This window comes from Ammospiza caudacuta, chromosome 3 (assembly GCF_027887145.1).
Source record: "Ammospiza caudacuta isolate bAmmCau1 chromosome 3, bAmmCau1.pri, whole genome shotgun sequence".
NCBI classification, from domain to species: Eukaryota; Metazoa; Chordata; class Aves; order Passeriformes; family Passerellidae; genus Ammospiza; species Ammospiza caudacuta.
The window spans coordinates 31,794,896-31,821,406 of record NC_080595.1 but is presented as its reverse complement, the minus strand read 5'-3'; the positions used below and the strand labels follow the sequence as shown (position 1 = coordinate 31,821,406).

The 26,511-nt window shown below is 36.4% G+C and overlaps 1 protein-coding gene across 2 annotated transcripts in view; it reads left to right on the top strand.

The window, feature by feature from the left end:
- Positions 1 to 26,511, top strand: part of BABAM2 (BRISC and BRCA1 A complex member 2) — a 161,770-nt gene that overhangs the window by 16,606 nt on the left and 118,653 nt on the right. For both annotated transcript variants that reach the window (XM_058800994.1, XM_058800993.1), the window contains exons 3-4: positions 4,507 to 4,583; positions 16,787 to 16,881. In XM_058800994.1, the coding sequence (XP_058656977.1) occupies positions 4,507 to 4,583; positions 16,787 to 16,881 (172 nt within the window). The remainder of the gene's footprint in view (positions 1 to 4,506; positions 4,584 to 16,786; positions 16,882 to 26,511) is intronic.

Below are 26,511 nucleotides of genomic sequence, written 5' to 3'. Positions count from 1 at the left end.
AATTGGTGGTTTGGAGAGAGGTCTTGATGGGTTTGGGTTTTTGTGGTTTTTTAAAAGTCTTTGGATAGAATAGCCATTCACCTCCTGACTTTCATGATTAAGGTGATAAACACTTGTGCTTTTGTTTCGTTGCAATCCCTTCAGTTGTCACAGAACATAATTTTGGATAAGAACTTACCAGAGTCCAAATAATTTAAAACTGCTTCTCGTGTGAGTGCTTTCAAGTGATGGTTTTAGAAAACTAGTTGATGAGAAGATGGTTTTGAAATCTAGGGTTATCAGAGTGGCTTCAATCCTGTAAAATATCAAAAAAAGGGGGGGGATATAGCTTAAACAGACCTTGTGTCAGTTCAACAAAATAGTCAATCACAAATATTCTGGTATAAGAGGAAACGTTGCTGTTAAACTCAAGTGGAACTGCATTCTTAAAGGGTTTTAGGATACTCTGATCCATTTAGGAGAAAAACACATTGTACTATACCTGTTGTTGTAGACCGAGGCCTTATTCCAAGCAGCAAAACTGAGTGACTTTCCTGGTTTGTATTGTTATTATTGTTGTTGCTGTTTTGTTTGGATATTCTTTGTTATTTCCTTCTGTGACTGGTAAAGAATTCAGAACACTTATAACTAAGCATCTGGTGCTGACAGTGACTTTGAATAAGAGCGAGTTTAGTTTACGTGTGTTGTATTAACTGTGAAAGAAACCTGTTCCCAGTAATCACAGATAACCTGTAAGGTGCATCAAACACTCAATGAAGGAATGTTCTACTTGTCTCCTACTTGGAATAATTACTTCATAAGGATGTTAAGTATCTCAGTTTGAGTTTAATCTGCTGTATCTGCTCAAGGAACTTAGCTAAAATTTGATGTGAAAGGGAGCAAGCTGTATTCAGCTGTAGTTGCTGCATACCCAGTTCCATCTATCAGTTTCTAACCATAAGTCTCAGCACAGCCCTTTGAATAGGGTAATATGATTTTAAGCAATACACTTCACAATATTCCTTGGTTCCAGAAACTTTTAAAGTTGATGATTCTTTGATTTTTTAGTAGGGAAACCATTGTGGGACATCTTGTGGTATAGCATTAATCATCTTATGAAAACTAAGATGTATCACTGCTCTGAGCATCAGAGCATTCATTCCTGCTTCAGTGGCTTTCTTATGTAAAATATTTATATTACTTAGATAAATAAATGCAAACCAGTGTAATATTTTTCCATGAATAAAGAGGGAGATAGCACACCCATATATGATGATAGAGCCAGCTTATGACATTAATTTTCAACAGCATGTATTTTTGTTCTGTATGTCCATTCCCTCTAAAGAAAAGACAACAAATAATCTTTAAAATACTTAGTTACAAGCCATTCATTTTCAAATGTTGCTTTTGTGTGGAGCGCATTAAGGAAAAGGATCACATTTCCAAAAAACAAAAGTCTTACATTTTGGAGAAGACAGAGGTCATGTTTCAGGGTCAGACGTGTATCTAATTTTAAGAGGTTCTGTGTGTTAAGGAAATTCAAGCAGGAGATAATGTCCATAGTCAGGCCGTTACTTGGGGCTTTCTGTTGAAATGAGGTCACACATAGACTCCTTCATGTACCAAAGTTTTGGTTTGCCTTAGGAGTTTTGTTCTTTTGCTGTTTATTCTAAAAAGAAACTGCCTCCTTTCAAATGGATGTATATAATATTTCTGCTTGGTTGCTTCACCTATTGCAGTTATTGAAGTCTCTTGTGCAGCCCAGCCAGAGCAATTTGGGGGGAAAAAATGTTAATACCGTCACTTTATCATTTCTAGACCAATAACATTAAAAACATCTCTAGTACAATATAATAATATAGGAAAAGCACTTAGTATTGCTTTTAGGGACATTTACCATGAAATAAAGCTTTTATTTTAATGTTAAAGAATATTATACTTTCCGTAAGTATTTCCAAATGGCCCATTGTGCTAAAAGAATAGATTGCAGGGTATTTGCAGGATCAGAAATTTTTGTGTCTGTTGAAAAGCTAACAACAGTGTAATTTTGATGGTATTTGAGAAATGTCTCAGACTGTGACCCAAGATACTTTGAAAGAAATTTTCATTAAATATTAAATGATGTTGCAGAGATATTTTAGAACTTGAAAAGGGTTTTTTATGGTGTGCTTTTTTTTTTTTTTGTATGCTTCCTAGAATTGGCCTAATACCTGTTGTAAGCCATAGAAATTATTTGGAAGTAGCTGATAATGTCAGTATAGCTGTTAAATTCATCCACAGCCATTAAAATGCCCTAACACTGGGCACTCCCATTTTGCTGTTCTCACCTATTAAAAAAGTGCATCTTGGAAAAGAATTATATTCTCTTGTTTCTGTGGTACTAGGGATCCAATATTTTGTATTCTTAAGTTGATTTTACTCCCGATGAGGCTGGTGATGCTCACTTTTTTTCAATAAGCCCTACCTAGGTGTAATTTAAAGATAAATAGTACAACCATTAAATCAAAATATATTTCAGCTTTGGTCTTTTTGTCTTACATGCTGTATTCCCTTTCAAATTTGCATCATCAGCAGGTTTCACAAAGCATAATTTCTTTTCCATCGTCAGTCTTTCAATAAAATGTGAAGTATTATTCCAGCAGAAGAAAACCAAGTCAGGTCATTCTTCCTGGATGAAGCAAGATGTAAACTAATCCTTTTTTGAAACTTGCTTTCCATTCACGTCTGCACATACCTGATAGTAGATAATTTATATCTAAATTATGTCTTTCTAGATTGTTTCTCATGATACTCTCACAAGATGTTGCAAAAACCTTTCTAAGGCAAAGACAGGACAAGATAGATGTGTTTCTTCCTTTTGATTTGAAAGGACAGTTATCTAATTTCTGTGGTGATACTGAAAAAATATGGTGTATTATTGCTGAATCAGTGTAGGCTGTTAACTGAATGTGGCTCTTAATTGTATTTGCCTTAGATTCTAGCTGCACATAAGTGGTTTGCTTATGTTTTCTAGTATTTTTTGTGGAAACTCCATTTAAATGAATTGATTTGTAGTTTCATGGTTGCTTCTTTTTGCGGAAGCTACATGCAGGCACAAATTTGACTGTAGTAAGTGTAGCCCACTGGATAGAAACAGTCTGAAGTTAGTGCATATGGTTTCTGTAACTTGCAAGTGGAAAGAAGAAAAGAGACTGTAGAGCCAAGACTTTAGAGAAATGGCTCTCTGAACTATTTTGAGTATGTGAGTGACGATTAAGGTTGTTCCATTTACCCTGTTGCCTTTTGTGCAGTAGGAGAGATAGAGCTGCAGGAGTTATGATGTTTTTTCTGAGGTAGGATAAGAATTTTTGACAATTTTCTGGCCTACCCACCTTACTGCTTTTGGTTGTGTGTATAGCCCAGTAAATGTGGGTTTTATTTCAATATGTTGTCAGTGGTGTGTGTTAGAGCTCTACCAGTGATCTGATATTTAAGTTTAGTCAAGTTATTTTACTTTGTCTACCCTTTTTATCACTCACTCTTTTTCCTAGGGATGACCAGTATGGCTTTGATTTTTAGGTGGCTTGCAAAAATTGTGCTGGGGCTATGAACAGTTCCCATTAATGTTAGGCTGGAAAGAAGATTCAGGGCTATCAAGATCCGTAAAAACATAAAGCGATGAACTTCTAAGGGCTTCCAGTGTTTTTTCTCCTGGTACTCATGATATACCCAGCAGCCCACAGCAGAGAGACCATTCCTGCCAGTGAAACAATGTATGTCCCTGTTTCTTCTTTTGCAGCTGAGATTTTGAGATTTTTTTGTGTGTGAATTTTGGTCTATGACTTAGAGGCTATGAAGAAGTTGATCATCTCTGACCTAAGCACTAAACAGTTTTCCAGTGACTTTTCTATTCATGAAGTGGTTACTTACCACCATGACCCCCAACTGCTTTTCCAGTGCTCCAGATAAACAGGAGAGTCGCAGACCAAAAAGATAAAATGTTATTATAGCCTCAGGTAGCTGATTCTGCAACTTGCCCTCTTGAAGGCTGTGAGACTTTTCCTCAAGGGAAAACTTTAATGTTATAATAGGTAAAAAATTAATAAATGTTAGTGGCTTAAAATTAAGATTGATCCCAGTTATATGGGTGGCAGGGACAGGGAACAGGTAACTATGTTGCTGTGACATACAGAGTTGTGATTTGCAAAATTGTATACAAAGTGGAGAACTTGATGGCTTTGACTGACTAATTGGGAGCATTCTGATTATACATTCAAATCAGAGCATTTTGCATGTTTGTTTTCTTTTTAAAATGGGAGAGAGTTGACACAAATCCTAACATTTCTTATGCTGTGGTGAGAACTGCTGATCAAAAGAGAATGGGCCTCCTGCATCTTTCTCACTTCTTCTTTCTCAGAATCATAAGGATGAGTATTTCTAGTAGTCACAATGTCTTTGCTATTAATCATTTGTATCCTGTAGAATAATGTGTTTGCTACCATCTGTGACTGCTTAGCACATTCTTTCTTCTCTTATCTTCCTTTTTAGCTGTACATCCTTGACCCCTGGACCCAGCTGTGATCGTTTTAAACTGCATATCCCTTATGCAGGAGAAACACTCAAATGTAAGTTAAAAAATCTTACAGCTGCATTTTGGCTTTTCTTTCAGTGTTCCATGTCCCACTAATTTTCCAGTCTGTCTGTCTAACTTTGTGAGTACTGAGATACATGTCTTTGTTGTTTTCTCTTAAAGTTTCAGTTCCAAGAAGACACAACCATCAGGAACACGCAATATTTAAGATAAGTTTAAAGGCTTCTGTGAGACTACAGTTTTGAAAAATGAGTTTTAAAAGCCAAAAGTCACAACCTGATATTTCTAATAAAATGTTATGACTAAGATAATCTCATGACCATTTTTAGATTCATTTATAAGTTGTATATGTTTTGTGTTGTTTCTTTGTGTCTCTTTTAGGAATAATTCTTTATTAAGCTCCAATAAAAGATGTTAGTCTGCTATTTTATTAGTTATCTTTAAACAATGACTGGTATAATTACCCATATCAGGGAAAAGTGAATTTGATTTCTCTGATTTAGTGGTATTGTTAAATCATCTTTATGCTTAGAGAACCTGTAGACAACTAGTTCATTTGCTCAGTCGTAATGTGTGTTCTGTTTGTCTTAGTTTGTGGTTTTTTTCAAAGGTTTAAAATAAAATTAACTTTTGTATATTTTTAGAAGGTAACATTTTCTAAACACTTGAACTGCTGAAAATGGTTGTGTTGTTTTTATCTCCAACAAATAAAAAATGAGAGAGGATGAAGAATTTCAGATAAAGTAAAATTAAAGCCTTGGCATTTATAGTTTTAGGACAACTCCGGTAAAGCCATGCCTAGAGTACTTTGTCCAGTTCTGGTCTATCTGTTACCAGAGCAACATGGACATATGTAGGGGGATAGAATATAAGAAAATAAAGATAGTGTAGAAAGTAATCTTACCCCTACGGAGTTGCAGCTGGGCCAAATATCGAAGATTAGGACAGGCCTGACTTTAACAGGCCACAGCTGTGACCAATGAGAAGAAGAGTGCTGTAAGAGAGTGGGGTGGCTGGCTGAGAAGGGAACTGCAGTCAGTTGGCTGCTTTGTGAAGAAAGAGTCAGTGCTCTGAGGAGATGCCCATGAGAAACACCAAGAAGGTATGGAACTTTTGTGATAAGGAGGCAACAGTCTGGAACCCCTGCAATAAGATGGCAACAAGATAAACTGTAATGACTACAGCAAAAGACTACAAAGATGATCAAGAGCTGCAGGATTTGTTGTATGAGGAGAGGCCAATATAGCGGGGGCTTCTTAAGAAAAGAAGGCTCAGGGCAAATTGCACCAATGTTTATGAATACCTGATGGGGATAAATGAAGAAGCCTGGCTCTTTTTGGTGGTGGTCACTGAAGGGAAATGGTCACAAACTGAAATGTAGAAAATTCCATTCAAACACAATAAAAACTCTTTTGGAAGGGTGGTCAAAAAGTAGAACAGATTGTGCTCAGAGCTTGTGTAGCTTCTGTATCTCCATCTTTGGGGCAGTGCACAACACAACTGGGTGTGATCCTGAAGAATCTCCCCTGTTTGCCCTGCTCTGAGCTGAGGGATCAGACTAGGCAGTCTCCAGTGGTGCTGTCCAGCCCTAGCTATCCTGTGAGTCTGTGGAAGTGTGCTGTCTGGAGGAGCAGGTACTTGGTGTGAACAGAAATGGTAAGCATTTAAAACACTGCTTTGGTAGTATCCATTTAGACTGCACATGCTGTGGCTTCCAAGGCATTTTATGTATTAAGAATTTTATTGTATTCATTCTGCAGCTTTTTTTCTTTGGTGTTTTTTTTTACAATATGTCATGCACTGGAATGCATTATCCTTTATGAAAGGAAACCAACAAAATTAAGCTTCTTATGTTCTAGAAGTACATTAAAGCTTCCATTTGGCACCTGTAAGGAAAGTTGTCTTTCCTATAAGTTGACCTGGAAGCTTACTTAGCCAGGCTCATGTATCAGCCTACTGTAGCTATTTTGACTTTTCTTTATATATGGAATTATGGCTCAAGAGGATTACCAATTATTTTTTCTCACTGAATAAAATTGGAAGACTTAAGTCCTAGCTAGTAATTATTTTAAGACAAAAGAAGTGGTTCTGCATTCAGAAGTCTTGTGAGTAGTAGCTGTATTGTATGAAGCCAGCTGCCCTCCCAGGTAGAACTTTTATTTTAATAATTGTTAAAATGTGTAGTAAACTTAACCTGTTGAATCTTGATGTGTTCTGCAATGTGTAGTAGATTCCACTTGAATCTTGTTTGATGACCATGAGCAAGTCAAAATATGTTTCACTGAATGGCATGTTTTATAGAGTGGTATCATGTTCTGTGGGACCATCGTATCTTATACAGGGCCATGTTTGTACGTTCTGAGAGATGTAAGTCTTATTTCAAGTAAAGGCTGAAGCTGTTCCTGATTCATAAAAGAAAATGGATAGACTAAAATGCCCATATGCACTTGCACATACATAAAGACTATATTCATATATTAAATGACTGTAGTCCAGTTAAAGTACCTAGAAATATGATTATGGAATATGCATTAAGTTAAATTTCAGTGTCCAGAAATCTGGGTTTTTTTTCTCCAGTGTTCTTGTATTTCTTATATCATGTACACAATTAAACAAAAAAAAAGCCTACAGAGCATGTTATATATTTTAACAAAGACAACTGAAAATGCTGTAAATAAGTGTATCTTTTTCAGAGCTGTCTAATAATAGCTCTGAATTCAAGAAATAATAATCCTCCACATTTCAGTGTTACATGTTTGAAAATGCTGTGAATCATTAAGTCTCACAGCATGCGGAATAAATAGTGATGTGTGCAGATTCAAGAAAGCTTTAATAATTTTGTGTTTAGATCTGTAACGATGGCAGGGGAAGACAGCCATAGTGTGCAAACAGAGATGTTTAGATATTTTATTGTAGGCTGTTGCTAGATATGTTATCTTTCAAGGGCAGAATATTTCTGCAAAGGAAAATTGCGAAATCTGCGAGAATAAAACAGATTGGCTGAATGCATTCAGGATCTCCAGCGTACGGGCTCAGATGTGGTACCAAATAGAGGCTGAAGTGTGTAGTTCCTTTGTGGTTTGTCTTGCATCCTCTTTGCAACAGATTAGGTCTTTGCATATCATCAATCATAACCGCTGCCACTGCACAGGCACCCTTGTAGCAATGCCACTGTGTTGGAAACTGTTGGTGTGCAGCTTTAGGGAAGTGTAACTGCACGGTGCAATCCTGTTTTCCAAAAGACCAGAAAGTTCACAGCTTCTCAAAAAAGGAGAAAGTGCACTTGCAGGCAAGGCTAACTGCCTGTAGTGTAAAATAATTGTTTTGTAAACTTTGCTAGGAGCAAACATGTTGTGATTTCAGAGTGGCTTGTTGGCTGTGTAATGGGCTTTTTTTAAGATGTCACGTTCGCCTTACTTTTGCATGTATGAAGAGCTGCTGGAATGTTACTGAAGAGTAATGAATGACGGAGGAGTTACTCCGCTCCAGCCAGGGACCTTGGAGAGACCCACAATTTTATACTGGAGAAAATACTATGCCAGTGTTCAAGATAAACTAGTTTGTCATACTAATTGTCTTCTATCGCACTTCAAGTCATGCTTTCAGGGAGGCACTTTTATTTTCTTTTGTAAGAGAAATAATTTTGTTTATTTGTTTTCATAGTGGGAGTATTTAGAAAACTTGAGCTTAGTCTTCCTTGACTGTCAGTTGAAATCTGAGATAGCTATATTGTTTTTATTAGTTCATCCAGTACTCAGTGTTGTTGCATGAAACTCCATGTTTTTCTCTGTATTAGAGTTTTTCAGGGTTCTTATTTGGAGTTTTAATTTCAGGAAGACCGTCTGGAATACGGTGTAAGAGATTGAATCTTTGTTTCTGGAACAAAACTTACTTTGTGTAGTGTGCAGAGGTATCCTTTATTGCTAACTGGACTGCAGTATCTGCTTAGAAAAGTTCAGTATCCTTTTTGATGAAGTATTTGTGTATTTTGAAGTGAAGTGTTCCATAACTCTTGCAGATATTTCAGTCTTAGTTGATAAAACATCAATGCAGATATTAGCAGAAATTGTCAGAATAAGCGGTTATAAGTTGCAATGCCTTTATAATTAAAACATGCTATTTAGAATCAAATTATGATTTTTTTGCAGAAATCCTTGGACTATCTTGGGTTTGGCTTTTCTTTTTCCACTCAAGCTTTCATTGCTGCTTGCTAGGGAATCTGACCTTTTTTTTTTTTTTTTTGGCTTTGGCTTTTGCTCTTCACATTTTCTTTTTCAGGCACTGATGCCTCCTCCCCTCTCTGACCTTGAGTGCTGTCATCTGGAATTTCACAGTGATTAAACAATGAGTTGCCCTTGCAATGCTACTGTTCTCTGTGGCCTCTTGAACTGTAGTATTTTCATCTTCTGTCTGATTTTCACTGTTTTTATGTGAGTGGATTATGGCTCTGCGTTCTACTACCACCATATTGGTTTCCTTGATCCTGAAGAACATTTATTTTGTTTCATTTGAAGCTTAATTTTTAATTTTTTCCTTCTGATTTTTGTTTGTTGGATTATTACTCTTTTTGGTTATGGGCCCTAAAGGAGGAAATCAGTCTTGATGCCTAACCAGTCTAAGAATATTGCCCATAATACGTGGTACCCAATTTCGGCTTTTTTTATTCCTGTGATGGAACTCTTTCAGTAATTTCATGCAGTCTTCTTGTGGATTTCTATTTTAAGGAAGTAATTAAGAGCAAACAGATAAATGTAGAGAACAGCCCGACCTCCTTATTGCCCCTTTAAAGGCCACTTTGCCAAGTAATTTGCTAAACACTTGTTTATTTTGCCAATAAACAATTGTAAAAATGAATTTTGAAGTTATGTAAGATCTCAGATTCTCGTAAGTATGTTGCTGCAATGCATGTGTTAGTGTTTTTTGCACCATTAGGTTATTTTACACAGGCTGTATTTAGGTTGAGGCTCTTACAAGGCCTTCCTGGTTGCTGTAATTCAGATTATACTTACTTTAGGTGTTGTCCTTACCTGTGTGGTAAATGTCTCTTTTTAGGGTCATGCAATTTACCAAAGATTTTTCCAGGCAATATGTTTTCTGAAGTTTGGCTGAGTCTTGCTTTACGTGGCAGGAGTAATAAATCTTTTTCTGTCAGTAACCTGTTTGTTAACTAATGACTGTACCTAATGAGAGTGTCAAGAGAGACTCTAATCTTATACTTATTTCTTCTTTGTATTCAAAGTTTACAACAGTATTTCTCCCTTTAAAATAATCACTTTCCTCTTACTTGGGTTCTTTGTTCACTTTTTCTTATGTTCTAGACTTCTCTTGAGCAAGTAAATTACAGAAGATTTTGCAATTGCAAATCCTAATGTATTTCTTCATCAAGAGAAGTGATCTTAGAAGTATCTATGTACAAGTGTGGACTTAGAGAGGATTAAAACATTTTATGTTAGGCCTCCACAGTGGTATTGCCATAATGCCTTGCTACCTTGCTCTTTCCTCCTTTTTTTGCCTGTTTGGGCTGCACATACTGGTGATGGTCTCAGGTCCATTTGCTTGAATCTATTTATCCTTTGCCTTCACCTTTCCTTTTCTCACCTACTCAGTGTTTGTTTTAATTTCTTCAGTTGCGTGGCTTTAATTTCTACCAGTATCTTATCCCATCTTGAATTATCTGTTGTTCTCATCTTTGTCCGCTTCAATTCTAATACTAAGATTTCTGAGAAAGCAGTTGCCCAGCTGCAGAACTGCAAGTTACTGAGATTGTCTTGATGCCTTCTTGCTCAGCTTGGGATCCAGTTTACTTAATTATATTCTATTTTTACGGTTTTTCCCACTTTACAAAATAACAGACTTTCTCTAGTCTTACAACTCCTTTTTTTCCTCATTCAGCAACATTTGCCAGTTGAAGTTAAAGAAAAAAATGACCCACACCTGCACCCCTTTGTCCAAGAATGAAAATAACATCCTGCAAATTCATCATATATATATTTTATTTTTTTTTCTTCTTCTGTTGGAAAAGTGGGACTTGATTCACTAACCTAACTAGAGGTGTCTTATTTCTGAGGTTCCCAAGGATACTTTGCTTGGCCTTTCCAGCTTCTGACCCATAGGGCACTGATATCTCTGAAAACCATGTACTATAGCTGCTGTAAATGTGCCCTGAGGCATCTCAAATGAGATTAAACACGTTGGTTTAATCAGCTGCACCACGTTCATGGAGACTTGGTCTTCCACAGCCTTGTGTGCGGTGGAGTAGCTGGTATTTCTTCTGGAGTGTCGCAGAGGTGCTGAGAAATCGGTTTGTTTTTTTCTAATGCAATCAAATATTTTTTTTTCAAATTGTCCCTCTATTATGAGATGGTTTTGAGTCTTTAAGCTGACTTTTCTGCCTTTCCTTTTCTGATATCTCAATTTGCACATCACATCAGAAATTAAGCTCAAAAATACCCTTCGAGAGCAGAATAACCTGTCAGCAGCAGTACCACAGCAAAGTAGAATTACTCATGTATCTTTTTTCAGTAGTAGTAGTTTTGTATTTAACAAGTTTCATTGTAATTTCAGGAACTAATCTTTCTTGCCAACCAATTAGAAAAGGGTTCTATAGGTGTTATAGTGCTATTTTTGACTTAAAGCCTGCAGAACAAATTCTTCAGCATGGAATCCAGTGACAAGGATTCCAGGCAGGTCTGCATTTAGTTAATTTAAATCCTTTCATACTGCTGACTACACTGACTTAGTGTCTTGGTTGTAGTGAGTTACTGATTACTTTTGTATTTGTAAAGACAATCAAAACTGGCTGGTTTAGGTAAGAATTTGTTTATAGAAGAGACTGATCAGTGGTTCTTGTCTACAGTTTACATGGCTACTGGAAGAGACAGGTTGAATTTTGAATTGATGAATAATATAATTCTACTGGATTTTCCTTTTTAATACTCAACAAGACCACTTTCTGTATTTTCCCAGAACTGATTCTGCACATAATTTGGTCTCTTGCTTCAGCAGTTGCCTTATTATCTGTGAATGCATTTTGTGATCAAGTTGCATTTGCATTTCTTAAAAGCCAAATGGGTTGATCTCTTTCATAGCAAATTCCATTCAAATTGGTCTTATTCTAGGTTGCAGTGGCCACATATGTTTATTCTACGTACTTAGTGCTGACTTAGAAATTCTTGGTATCAGAAGAAACTGAAGCATATAGAGATGTTTTCAAAAGTAGAGTTTGAGAAGTTAACTGGTGGACTGCTTCCTAATTTTGCTGCTGTTGGTTAAACAGGGATGTTAATGCTGTGGCACTCCTAGCATAGCATTTTTCAGTACTACAAATTTGTAGTATAAAAAAGAATAAAAATACCCCAAAAATGAAGTTACCAGGAGAGGAAGAACTGGATAGGCCAATAGAAAGTGATTGTAGGGATTTTAGAAATTTCTCCTTTTCTTGCTGACATACACCTGTCTTACTTGTAGTCAATTCTTATTCCTCTGTTAGATTTGCTTATGCATTTTGATAGATGAGAAAAGAGTAGACCATGGGAGTTTTAAAAGAAATTATAGATTTAAGTATTAATATTTCTATCTTTTTGTCTGTGGGGAGCAAATTAACTTTTCTTTTGAAGTTCTGTGAAGTAAAACATTTCAACATTTAATGCTGCTTGCCTGAGGATAAAGAAAGGAAGAGAAAGTAATATTTTTGGATAATTGGAAATGTAATTCCATCAAAGTAATTATTGGCTGGTATATCTACAACGATGAGGAGTGTGAAGGTTTTGCTTGCCTTTTTGCTTGGCTTGCTCTTAACACTGGAATAGTCATGGTCAGTAGTACTGTGGAGTACTACTACAGCTGGCCTTCCATCAAGGGAAAAAGGACAAACAGAGTTGAAATACATGCAAAACTAGAAAGTTATGCTGGAGATGCAAAGAAAAGGGTATTTGTGTCATTTGGGTGAGAAGAGCAGAGAATGCAGGACTGTATTGATTTTTCATTATTTTTTTTTCCTCCAAGGTTAGAATGGTAAATGTTCACAAACTCTTAAGCACAGTAATTTTGCAAATTACTTTATTGGTTAAAAGTGCTACTTTTATTTACCTCAGTTATATTTGAAGAGGGTAAGCCACAGATAATATCATGTAAGCATTAAATACAGTACTTGTTATAAAAATGGCTATTTCTAGTAGGTCAAGACAAACTGTTAACTTGTGATACAAAACATTTAGCACCTTATATTTTGTAAGCTTACTGCAGAGACTAGTGTTAATATTTATGTGAAGTAAAACCAGATTTGCGTTGGCTGTTGCGATTGTTTAAATACCTTTTATTGGAGTGTAATGAAGCTTGTTTTAGTTACACATCACAGCCCTGCCAAGCAAACTGATAACTAAAACTGCAGTTTCTCTGTGTTTTGATATTTAACAAGAACAAAATTCAGCTTTAGGATGGATCCTCTTAATCTGTAGTCTGATTTGTTACTGTGTGTTTTTGTTGCTGTAATTTGGGAAAATAGCTCATGATCATAGCTGCGAATAGGGCAGACACCTTCATTTGTGCCTAAGCCTTTTAGGGTCAAAGGTGTTACCTTTTCTGTTCTAGTATGTAAATTGAGCAAGACATAAGTGAGACTGTATGGAAGGGGAAAGCACAGAACAGAAAAGTTGGAGAGACTGGGGATGATGTGTATGGATGTCTGGTATGGTTAAAAAGAAGGTTATTTTTTCTTTTGTTTAGGAAATAGTTGAACATCTTTGGATTCACGGCAGAAGTGAGACTTAATAGAATATGATTTGACAGTGGGAATGGTGTTTTTTCATTTTTAAATATGTTAAAAATTTGTTCTAAGGTCAAATCTTTAATAGTAAAATACTGTCTTTAACTTCCAGAATGAAAGCCACTGATGATAGAAAATCACTGCTCTTTTCTAACTGTTAACGTTGAAGTGGAAACAACATTTTGTTCTGTACTTCTTTGTGTCTATTAAATTGTCAGCCAGCCTGTGTGAGGTTAGATTGTAGCAGAATAAATTAAGGTTTACATTTGGCTAAAAACTTGTGGTACTGTAGGAAGGAGGGCATAAAGGATACATTTCTGTTTAGTAAGAACATAAGAGCAATGGCATCATTTTTTATTTCCATAGGGTTGTAGAATATTTTGAATGTGGTCTCACCAATAGTGTTTTGTGAATGTATAATTAACAGGCACTGAACTACTAGTTTTATTTATTCTGAAGCCTGGAGAACCTATGTAGCTGTATAAAATGTAGCATTTTGGAAATTGAATACGCTAGAGGAAAAATAATCTTGATATACATATTGGCATTAATATTGATATATTTGGTCTCAAAGTGACTTTTATTGAAAGGACTTGGGAATTTGGATTTGAGTCATGTTTACCCTAGACAAGTAGAAACAATTTTAGCAATTATAAATAATTATGAGTAACAGAAAATCAAATATCACAATGTTAATTTTTACTCTGGATTCTCTCCGTTCTACCTGAATAGTTCCTTGGTATCAGTAGGTCATGAACACTTCTAATATGCAAATATCTGTATAGTTGGTCATTTACTGTGGATAAGGACTCATAATGGCACTCATATTTAGTGGAAGAAGGTGTCTGACAGAAGGTCTAAATAACAAATATGAGCATGTGAGATAGGTAATAGATTAGTTTGTCCAGCTGCAATGTGATGTACCTGACCTTGGTGTGACCACACATCGCAGCTGAGTGGTCAGAAGAGGGTCCCATGTCCAAATGTCCCTGATCCCTCAGCATAAATCATTGCCTAGCATGTGCAGCTGACCTGAACCCCAGATTGTTAAAGTTCACCACTTAGCATGTTAAACATAATGCCAGCTTTTATTTGCTGTTATATTGAGCACTGCGTATAATGGTGTTCTGGGAGCTGCTGCGAGTTCACTCTGTGAAACGAGTTTGTGCCTGCTTGAACCTCTGAGTGGCACCTACTGCCGCAGCTTTGCTGAGGTTCACCCCTTACTGTGCAGCTCGTAGACGTGGATATGGTTTATTGCCAATCTCACTACTCAAGCAGAGTCTTGAAGCTGCCTCGTGATGTAGGGTTCTGTAATAGTTTTTCACTTCTCAAGTATGGAGGTGTAACATCAAAAATACGCTGTTATTTTGATCCTTCTTTTAGTCTAAGCAGCTTTTTTTAGTATGTGTGTAGTTGGAGTGCAGCTCTTAAGTGAGCTGAGCAGTAGCTATATCTTATTTACTCTGTTTCACCAGCTCTGTTAGAGGAGGAATGCAGAGAATGAAAAGCATGCAGCTAGCACCTGCAGGATGAAAAGTGTGCGCTAAATGAGTTACTTAGCATCATGTAGGAGCATGGCAGCAGCACAGGTGCAGTCCTTTCCTTTGGAGTAGCATTGGACTGCCTAAGTCATGGGCCAGGCTTTATCATTGTGCTGTTTTCTGAGTTATTCATAACTCATATTCATGCCCCTTTCAAAACACAGGAAAAAAAAATGTATTAAGGTGAATCTCCTTCAGTACATAACCTCAAGTTCACTGCTCTTTATGTAGAATTTGATGGACTTGTTGAAAGGAACCACACATGACATTTTAATTGCAGTAAATATCAAGAAAAGCGTTGTGTCATGATGGTGTAGGAACTACCCAACCTAGTAAACATCAACTTTTTTGAATTCTTCAGTGCTGTATTATGGTTTAGGCTAATCTACCAATTATTGTTTCTTACTTAATATAGATGCATTTCCTGTTGCAATTTTATGCCTTTTCCTCCAGGACTGGTGCACATTTTGTTCTTTTAAATGAAATTTAAATGAAATAAAAGGTTTTATTTTTATTTTGAGTGTGTTGGGAATTTTAACTGGCAGACCTCTGCTATTTTCTGCACCCCATACTTACACGTGCTCCTGACAGCTGTGAAAGGAGGGTGGGAGTGCGGACAGCAAAAACCCACACTGTGCTCCACTCGTCGCATGATCAGTGACTTTGTGATTTGAAGCCATACTGTAGAGAATACCTACCCCAGACTGGCCAGTGGCTTCTTGCTCATGAGCCTTCATCCCCTGTAATTAATCTTCATGGCATCCTTGCTTCCAGCTAAGGCCAAGTTTACAGAATATCCACAATTAAAACTGTCAGGTTAAATGTCTTGAGATGGTTACATCACTGAGCCAGCAATGTGGCTTTGCAAGATTTGTTCATCTAATGCTTTTCTCCAGTTCTCCATTCACAGTTTTTTAAGAAATAAGAAGTGGTGTAACTTTCTCTGAACAGAATTGTTTATAAGGATTACTATACTGGTTTTACTTTGCTGTGTGGGTTTTAAATGAGTCGTAACACATAGTAGACAGTATTTTTCTCTAATGTCTCCTACCTTATAAATCTGTTTTATGCAAAAGCTCAGTTATTCTTTCATATTGTCATAAGGAATGATAGGGAGGTAGACAAGTAAGGCTAGAAATGCTTATTTTAATTTTTAATCTTTTTTTCTTGAACAGTGGGTAGATTTTTTTGAAAGCTCAGATGCATATGACCACCTCTTGATCTATATGAACTCTGAAGTATGTGTACTAGTGAAATACTAGAACCTAAATTTCCTTTAATTGCATATCTTGTGACACTGGCAAGATGAAAGCTCAGTGCCAAGCTGTGATGAAGTCTTATATTTTCAGTTAATTTTCATCTCTCCATTTAAATGTGCAATACTGCATTTCTCTTGGCCAGAATTTGGGTGGTTGGAATGGTTCCTATTGAACTGTGTATTCTTCCTTCAAGAGTTGGCAATGGTTAGGAGAAGAGAGGGAGTAAGTGCTACTAATTTTTAAAAGCTCTGGTATTTTGAAAGTCGTGATCTTTAGTAGTTTGCAATTGACTTTTAATAGACAAAACACAGCCATCTAAATATGGTACTTTTTATTAAAACAAGATCACTTTTCTAACTCATGTTTTCAGGCACTCCTCAATAGTATTTGAATTCCAATTTGAGATACAAAGCAATAATGTATTTCGTGTTTCATTGCTTGCAGAGGAGGAAGAAGCTGCGCCTCAGGAATTTGACTTCATCCCCCAAAACATCTGATGCTTATCTTGCATGTGAATTTTGTAACAATTATGTGGATATATACATGAAATATATGTAATGTAGCTGTCAAATTCTGTGTTAAAAAATGTGTGTTAATTGTGATTGTTTTATTTTTATTTATAAGCACATATATAGAAGTGCAAACAATGTTTCCATTTGTTGCTTTTCAGGGGATATAATTTTCAATGCTCACTATCCTGACCTACCACCAGATTTTATCTTTGGAGAGGATGCTGAGTTTTTGCCAGATCCTTCTGCCTTGCATGTAAGTACTTTACTATTTGAGAACCTTCCATTTTGCAGAGAGACTTTGCTTTTTTTAGCATAGCTTCAGGAACAGGAATTTTATAACAATGCAAAATTAAAAAGAAACACACCTTTTATCACACTGATATTTTGAGTGTAAACACATTGCTTTCTAAAATGATTTAAAGTTGAATTTAAAATTGAATTTGTTGCTTTCCAAAATTGAATTTAAGGTTAAAATGGGGGGAAGGAGGAGGGGGGGTGCAAAGTTTAAAACATTTTAATCAAGACAATATTATTGTTTATCTTTAGTTACTTAGAATATCTGTAAAAATATGTCTGTTTAATATCTGACCATCTTAAATGACCTGTCTCAGAAAAAAAGTTCATAAATTATATCTTTAAAAGTATTTATCTGTAAAATAAAGTTGTGTAAATTGGTGTCACATTGTTGATTTTTGGTTTTGGTTGAGGAAGGATATATCGAGTTAATATGTTATGGGAACCACTGCATTAAAGAAAGCTATGTGCTCATGTGTGTTAGGGTTATCTAGACAAAGAAATGACTTTCTAAAAGATGGAAGGAACAGAAATTAATGAGAAAATGCTTTTACATAGCCATATTACTACAGAAGGGGAAACAGCACAACCTGAAACCAAGCATTTTGTTCACTAGTTACAGTTAGCCTCAAGTAGTAAAGCCTTGTTTGAAGAAGCTATCAGTGCTCATGCTTTTACAACACTTCTCCCTCTCAAAACTTACTAATGGGACAGTGCAGAGCCCTTGCCTGCAGCTCCTCTTGTGCCTCATGAGCACATCTCCAGAGGTCCCCAAAGGAACTCGGTGGCTGTCGTGCTGTGGTAGAGGTGTCATGATGGAGGTTGAACATGTCCTTGATGTGTGACATGACAAGTGTTGGCTTTTGGTTTTACCTTTCACTTCATAGTGAGTTATATACAAGGATCAGAAGAATTAGTTTTAATAATTATTTTTAGCATACCTAATAAAACTTTCAAAAGGTGAATGCCGTATTTCTTTTCTTTTCCTGGTCACTTTGCTGTTAAGCTCACAAACTCCTTTGGGTAGGAGGCTGTTCATCATGGTGCTGATGAACAGCTATTTCATTATGCTACTTTACAGAAAAGGTTTTTCATTCTATGGCAGTTCTAGAATTGTTTTCACACTCCTTTATTTACCAATTCTGTTTTCCTCTTTTTCTCATTTGTTTCACAACCTTCACAATTATACAACTTTCTGAGAAGTGTTCACATTAGCAACTACTTTTTATAGTTGATATTAAAAAAGAGAAGCACCTTTTAATGTACTGGAAAACAAATTAATAACAAATTGCAAATGACATATAAAATAATTTGGGGCATCTTGCAGAAATGCTGTTCAGATGGAGAAGCTTGCTGAGAGTGGTATGGTGCCATATTTCTTATGTGAAAAGAAGTCACTAACAGTTGTGATCTACAGGAAAACCTGCAAAGATAAAAACATCCTTATTTTTCTTTCTTACATTGTTCATTAATGATGCTTTTTTTGGGAGTGTCGCTTTTCTTCTGCCTAAGCATAGAAAAATCTTCTTGTCTTTTTTGTTGGAAAGCAACTTGGAAGAGCCATTTGTTTCTTGATACATAATGAGATATTAACCAGCCTATTAGAAAGTAATTAGAACAAACAAAAGAAGAAATCTGCAAGCCAACAGTGTTCCTTTGGTCATTATGCCTTGCTGAAGCATTTACTATGTAAATGTAACCTTCAGTTTGTTCTGAGGTATTGGGGGATGTTATTCCCATCTTGCAGCTGTGGTCTGCATACTGTTCCTTTAGTTTTGCATTCACTTTTTAAAGTTCCGTATGGTTTGTAGATGTTTTCTTCAGAATGTTGCATCAACAATAACTTGCTTATTATGTGAAGTCTTTGCATAGCTCCCTTTTTTCCAGAAATGTGAGAGCTGTTTAATGAATTTTAATTGAATTCTAAGATATTAGCAGAATTCTTAAATATGTTAACATAGCTGTCTACTGACTAGAAGTCAAATACAGATTAGCACATTGACCATACTTCAGTGCTTTTAATCTTGAGCAGTCTTCAGATACTTCTGATGCAACAGTTCCTGGCAATCCAAACAGAATCTACCATGCACAAAAGCATGTAGATGTTATTCAATGAGGAAGCACAGTCTCAAAGTAAGTAATATGTGCCATTGAATCTGTGGGAATTCTGACATTGAGCCTGCATGCGCTGGTCTCATCTGTCTGAGTGTCTTGTTTTTTAAGAAGTCATCACATGTTGTTAGATGGCTTGAGTCAGGCATTATGCTTAGCATGAAAGGAGAACCAGGTACTCCAGATTCCTCAGGCTCGTGTGGCTCTAATGGAGGCTCTCAGTAGGCATCCCCAAAGACATTTGAATGGCTGTGTTGCAGATTGTTTCAGTTTCCATGGCCATGGGCAGAGCTTCCAGTTAGGTTTTCATCTGAGCATGGTAATAGGTGTTCAGTTAAGCAGCTGTTAGCCAGACAGCTAAAGCAAGATTCCAGAAATACTGCATTCTAAAAAGTGAATGCTGTCAAGGAATAGTTCATATTTTGGGGTTTTATTTATTTATTTATTTTCCCCAGAGAATTCCTGAATTATCAGAACAGTATTTCAGCAGTAGGGCTGAGCACTCTTGTTTTATAAGCAGGGCTAATGCTTTCTTGAATGAATACTGCAATTGCAGAATCAAGTTGAAAACGCTTATTGAAATTTAGCTTTGCTTTCGTGTCTTGCACCAACGTTAAAGTCACCTGGATTTGAAACTCAGCTTGAGTCTCAAGTTCAGCACTGCAAAGTATGTGGTTGGTTACATGTCTTAGCAGTAGTGGTCACTCTGCTGGTCGCAGGCTCTAACTGTGTGCATGCTGATCTTGCCAATGATGTCAGCATTGCAGAGTGCTTCAACAAGGGGCAAGTGGTCCTTTTGGTTTGTTGTACAGTTTTAATTATAGTGAAGAGGCTAAATTCTTTAGGTTGGTGGTGCTGTTCATGCTCAAAGAGTTATTAAGAAGAAACATTTTTACATTTTATTGTCATTAAGAATGTGTTCCTATCAAATGCATTTGATACCTGCATGTATAGTATGCATAAATAAAATCAGCTTCTTAGAATGTAAATAGAAAAGTTCTTTCCTGCTCTAGTGTTTATTCATTTTGGATGACAAGTATTAGAAATGTATTTTAAAAACAACCTATGATTCACTCTGTTCTGATTAAAAATTCAGTTGGCACACAACAAGATTAGTGATTGTGTACGGATGAGATTAATTTGGAGCTCATTACCATGACGCCAGTTTGAGTAACAAGAATTGTTTGTTATGTTAGCCTAGTTGATTGTTAATGTGAGCCAGTTAATAGCTGAAGTGCTTATTCAAAATGTTAACCCCATTTTTCCAATGATTTTGAATTATCTTCTGTTTGGCAAAGAGGATACAATAGAAATATAAGCAAGGTAACTGTCAGTTCAAGGAAATGGGTATCTTAGTATTCTACTTCAGGTCTCCAACTAGTCTTGCCAGAATTATTCTGCCCACTCATTGCTGTCAAAAGGCTTCAATAGCCATAGTGGGAATGAAGGCAAGAGGACATGAGCATTTCCCGAAGCCTAGGAAGTTCTGAATGTGTCCTTGTGGGCTAGTATACAGCATATTCCTTGTGGGAATACTTAGTGCTGCGTTTGCATGGGAGAAAGATGCTGCCATCACAGACCTTCAGAGAATAGGCTGCTGCAGTTCTCATGCCCGTACCTAGCATTGGGAGGATTGCTTTCCCTTGTGTAATTGTTGATACTGAGTACAGATTCCAGTCACTGTGGAGTTAATTCAAATCACTGTGCTACTCAAGTATATTGGCTGTCAACTCTATGTCTTGTGTAGACCAGTGTTTGTTTTTAAGTTCTTGTATTTATGCTTATTAGACTTATTTGGCTATATGAGGACTATCGTGAAGGTTGTATTTTTTTCTGGATCTCTGTTCAAAGTCTTGATCATTATTTTTGTTGGTTGCTGAGTTAGCTTTTAATGTGTAGTGAAGAGATCCTTTAAATATCCCCTTTTTCCATTAATTTTTATTTATTTACTCAGGTGCATGAGACACATGTTTAACAGTGTCAGTTGTCCCCCTGGTCACAGTAGCTGCAAAAAAGCTTAAACACCCTTTATATTAATTAATGTTCTTTGAACTATTTTGTTCTTAAAAGTCTGTTGTATTGTTAGCAGGGATTCAGCTGTTATGTGTTCTAGGTGAGAGCTCCCCATAAGGGCAATGAGTTCATTGGTTTTAGAGTGTGATTTTAAAATATAAAGCCACAGCTTATATTTAGCAGTGAGTTCTGCTTGTCTGAGAAATGCATGGGTGAGTTCAGCCTGTTTAGCTCTTTTGTGTGCTCTATTTCAAATGGCAGCAGCAGATTTCATTCTTGGACCCCCTAACCTACTGCTCTTGTAATGAAAGCCTTAAATTACTTTAGCTTCAGTTGAACTTGAGGAATTTAAGTGAAACGGAATGCAGAATTGGATCCTTCAGTTTATTAGAATTCCTTATTTTAAACTACTTTATATTCCCATTTATTGTGTTCATTTTTCAGCCATGTCTTGACTTTATATGTCAACATATGTTTTGATTATTTATAATCCCATGTTATTTAAAATTTAATTTTCTGAAACAAGAAATAATTCTGAAGACTTTTTATTCCTGTCCCTCTCTATTGATCCTACCTATTTGTATATATGGGGAATGCAGGTATGTGTGCACACATGTGTACATATGTGTATAAATATATATATATATATATATATGCATATAGTCACTGCAGCCTTGCTGAAGTTTGTCTGGTATTGATAGGCAATGAAAAAACCACATTTTATACCATCAGAGAAATAATTTTTTCAGGAACTTTCCCAAGGACTTTTTGACTGGTATTGTTGGCACTTATAGGATACATTTTTGTTCACATTTTTGAAAATAGAGATATACCAGTGCTGCATTCCTTTTAAAGCCAGATCTGAAAAAATATAATTTTGAATGTATTTTGATCTGGTTTTTCATGTCTGAGCTCCACACTATTCCACAGGGAATCACAAAATCACAGAATAGTTAGGGTTGGAAGGGCCCTCTGGAGATGATCTGATTCAGCCCCTCTGCCAAGCTGAATAAGTACTGGATTTAAAATGAGAAATCTTCAAAAGAGGATTCTGGCTGGGAATCCTCTCCTGGCATAGCCTGGTCAGCTTGACTGCAGCATGTGTGAGGCCAGCATTCAGGAGGTCCTTCTCAGAAGTCACACGGTGCTGAGAGCAAGTGTTAGGATTATCTCTGCAGATGTGGCCAGCAGTCCAGCAGAAGGAGTACAAGAGGATGACAGGAAAGGTTTTCCTCTCACCTTTCCATCTTTGAGTCCATCAAAACCTTTATACACTGGGAAATTATTCATTTTTCTCCTTGTTTGAGTCTTCTTGATTTCTCTTACAGCCTTTTGTTTTTGTCGTTTTTGTCTAGAGTTAATATTTATAGGGCTGAGAGATGGTTAGCCACATTGTATTACTTTGCCATTTTCTATTCATGTGTAGTCATTGCATGTATTTACCTCACTTTCTTTTTATCAAACTTCAGCATTTCCTAGCACAGTTTATAAAACCTGGCTTTCTGTCTCAAAGCATAAGCAGAAGAGAATATGCTGAGGTTAGAAGTTGCGCTTTGCTTAATTGCAGCATTTTGGCTCGACCTTTCACCTAGAGTCCAGAAATTAAAAAAAAAAAAGAAAAATCTATAATTTGATAATACTGCTTTAATTTCAAGGGAGCAAAATATCTGTTAAGCTAGGTAGTTTTGCCTTTCTTGCTTAAATCTTGCTAGTGCAGAAGGCAAAATGAGTGCCATTCGTTTTGTAAAAGGCTCCGGGGGAAACATTTCCTTTCATTTTTTGGCACAAGCTTCTCTGATAATACAGTTTCTCCCTAGAATATGAAAAAATAGAGAATATTAGCTTTTAAAATATAGTATTTCAGTCCAGAAGAGACTGATTTTTGGAGAGCATTAGGAATGTGCATGGGCATTTGACTGAAGGATGGCAAAGTGGGAGAAAATGGTTTTCTGCCATACTAAATAAAGTGCATGTAATGAAGGACCTAATCATGGTGCACTAGTAAAATAGGGGAAGAAAACATGTATGGTTTTCCATTCATAGCATTGTTTTAGGAAAAAATAATTTCCGTTTTTCATGTGAGTTTGACTGTATTTTTCATGGTCATAGAGTTAGATGGGCCAGAAGATTGGACCAGAATAACCGGATGCCTAAATCTTAATGTAAAAAGTTGAAAAAGATGTTTAGGTTTGCATGTCTTTGCTTTGCAGGAAATACAGTCCTTGGTAGTGGTAAGGGTGGTATAATGAATTCCTGCAAATCATTCACTTTTGAGCCATGGCTCATAGAAAATATATAAAGCTGGATATCCCAAGCCAGACACATGAAAGCAGAACATCTTTTAGGTGGAAGTTTGGGAGTACAATGATAATATGTTAGCATTTATAATTCTTTAGTGTAAACCAGCAAAGTGGTAATGTACTTCTGACTATTTTTTCATTCACTTTATTAATCTATAATCATTCTTTATTTGAGCAGTGGTTTGGTTTTTTTTAATTGTGGGAAAATATTATCAGAAAAACTAGTGGAAAATGGAAGGATTCTGGCCCTTATCTGTGGTGTTGCTGTCACAATACACTTTGCTTCTTTACAAGAACCCTATAAACAGTAAGAAATGACATGTCTTGAAGGCAACAGCTCTTGTTAGCTTTGTAGAAACACATTTACAAGGGGTTTGGGTAGGAGTGGGGGTTTTTTTGAGAGAAAAGACTGACTCTAGGACAGTCTTCCTGAATTGAGAATACATTTAAATTCTGTGTAGTATGCCCATTGAATTCACATTGATGTGCTATTAAAATTCATTTTTCTGTAGAGGAAGTTGGTCATTGCTTATGGATAATCAAGTAGAAAAAACTTTTAAATTAACTGATTACATAAGGACAGTTAGAAATTCTATCTAATAATGCAGTTTTGTATTTGATTTAATTCTGGCTTGTAAATTGTGTTATAATTTATAATTGCACTTTTCTCCAATGAAGTTAGTTTAAGTTTGGTACCCTGAAGGTTCTTTTCTTCAGAAGAGATTGTTGGGGCAAAGAAATAAATGTCTTTGCACTCAGGGTGATTTTCAAAAGATCTATTCATTTTCCCAAGTGGAGGAGGGCTGAAGATACATTTTCTTTCCTTTTTACCAGTTTAAGCTTCAGCCTATATTTGTTTCAAAACCTCTCTTTGTTTTACTCATTCTTTACATTCTTTTAAATGTGTTCCCTTGCTATCTTCTATTTCAGTTCCTCAGGCATGTCTGCTCTGTTTTAGAGATAACTACAGAAATATAATTCAAATTTAGTCAGCATCTTGAGTCTTTTGTTTGCAGTATAAGTGTTCATACAGTTTTATGTGAACTCTGCCACATACCCATCTTCCTAGAGATGCAGCTTTTACTTTCATAAAAAACTAAATGTTTCCATGCTTTTTTTTGAGAAGAGACTACTAATGTGCAATAATATTTCTGGTATGATAGAGAAATAATTGTGATTTCTAATATTTTATGATTTACACAGTGGTATTTTGTAAGTGTTTTCTTTAGAGACTGTATTTTCAAGGTCTTATAGTACAGATGTGAAAATAAAGATGCAATACTGCTCTCACAGCAGTGAGATCCACCTTGTGATACATTGATTTTAATTTGTGGGATTTTGGAAGGGGAAAAATGGTTACAAGAATACAGTTCTGCGTGTGCAGATAAATGCTCAAGGGATGTTAGTGGATGCTATCCAAAACATTAGCTGTAAAGGTTCTGCCTTTTTGCTGTAGCTAAAATTACTTGTGTTGACAGGAAAGGAAAAACCACAGGAGCTGATAAGAGTGAAAGACTTGCTATTTGACAGGGACTCTTGAGGTGAAGCATTGACAGTGGTCTGTTCTCTGCTCCACTGAGGGCCTGAGGAGTTGAGGTCTGTTCACACTACCATCAGGGCATGGTGAGTCTTCAGGGAAAGATGCATGTGCCTATATCTTGTGGGGGAATTTTTCTTGTCTTCGCGCTTTGTTCCTTTTACTTGCCATATCTAGTTAAATATGTACACCTGGTAGCCAACTCCCAGGGGGGAAAAGTGCACTGTACTCACGTGGAGAAACTAATAATTAGTGCATTGGATTCACTAACCCAGAATTTAATACATGCTGAGGGAATTAAGAAGCTCCCTCTTGGATCAGATAAAGCTATCTGCTTTGAGAGAGGTGTGCTGAGAGGTCTGTAATGAAACAAAACTTGCTCTAATTCCTTAGCAGATAGATTTTAAGGGTCTGATTATCTTCTAAGAGAGGTCTGTGGGAGAAACAAGCAAACTCTTTAGGAACAGTGCACAACATAGAAATGTTCTCCTGGGCTCGGCTTCGCAGATTCTGGATTTCCTGAGTACTCTTAACTTACCAAGATCAGCTGTGTCTACTTCTCCTTCAGCAGGAAATAGAAAAAAATTGCAGTAACCTTTGGAAGCTGAATTTACTCCTTTTTTGGGTGAATGGTACTCGAGCAGCAGTTTTGCATTTATTCTAGGTGAATGCAGAAGAGTGTTCTCCATGTATCAGATTTGCTGGGATCTGTTATAGAGCTGCTTTGGGTATTGCATCATTTATCAAGAAGCACACTGTGTAGCCAGTGGAAGAAAAAAGAGAAAATAATTTCATGCACGAGATAAGATGCTCTTCTGAAAGCAGAATTAATTTCTTATTATGTTGTTTTCCTGCTCTATATTTTCTTGCTAATTCAAGGCTCTTAGGTATATGGGATTTCAGCTAAGTGTTTATGAGCTACTCTAATTCCTGTATCCAGTTTTCACAGCCTCTTGCCAAAAATAAAAATTAAAATAAATACTGACAATCCCAAGCTTTGCTTTGTCCAAACGTTTTTATCTGTTATTCATAGCAGCAGAGCACACAATTCTTTGGTTGTATTTGCAATGACAGAATTGCTCCAGAGTTGAACTGTTTTTATGAAATGTTAAGTTTTGATGTTGCTTGGGCCCAAAAATGATCATTTCAAGAAGATCACTCCAGAAAGTTGTTCCAGTGGTGCTTTGGGGGAGAGGGATATGAAGAACCTGTGAAAACAAGATGACAAGTAGATGGCATGTAGGTTTACAGTGATTGATTTGAAGCTGCAGCCTGTAGGATGTTTAAGTGCTGGCTGCTAAGATACTGAAGCCTTTGAAGTTGTTATAACACTCCAGCCCTGCAAATACTGTGAAAAATATCTGTTGATAGAAAGATGTGAGCATATGGTAGATAATTATCCTGTGCCTTTTTCTGTGAGCAGTTTCCCTGTGGTGGCCTATGCAGAGTAGAGCAAAGCAGAGACTGAAACCAGATATGCCAGTTTCTAGGCTAATGCTGTAACCACTGGACCAGTATCTCCTCTGTACTTATGTGGAGGATAAGTGCTGATATCACACTGTGATCTTTCTCATTTTGGGTAAAAAGTTATATTGGTACTGATTTTAAGCCACTGTAGGATGCAAGT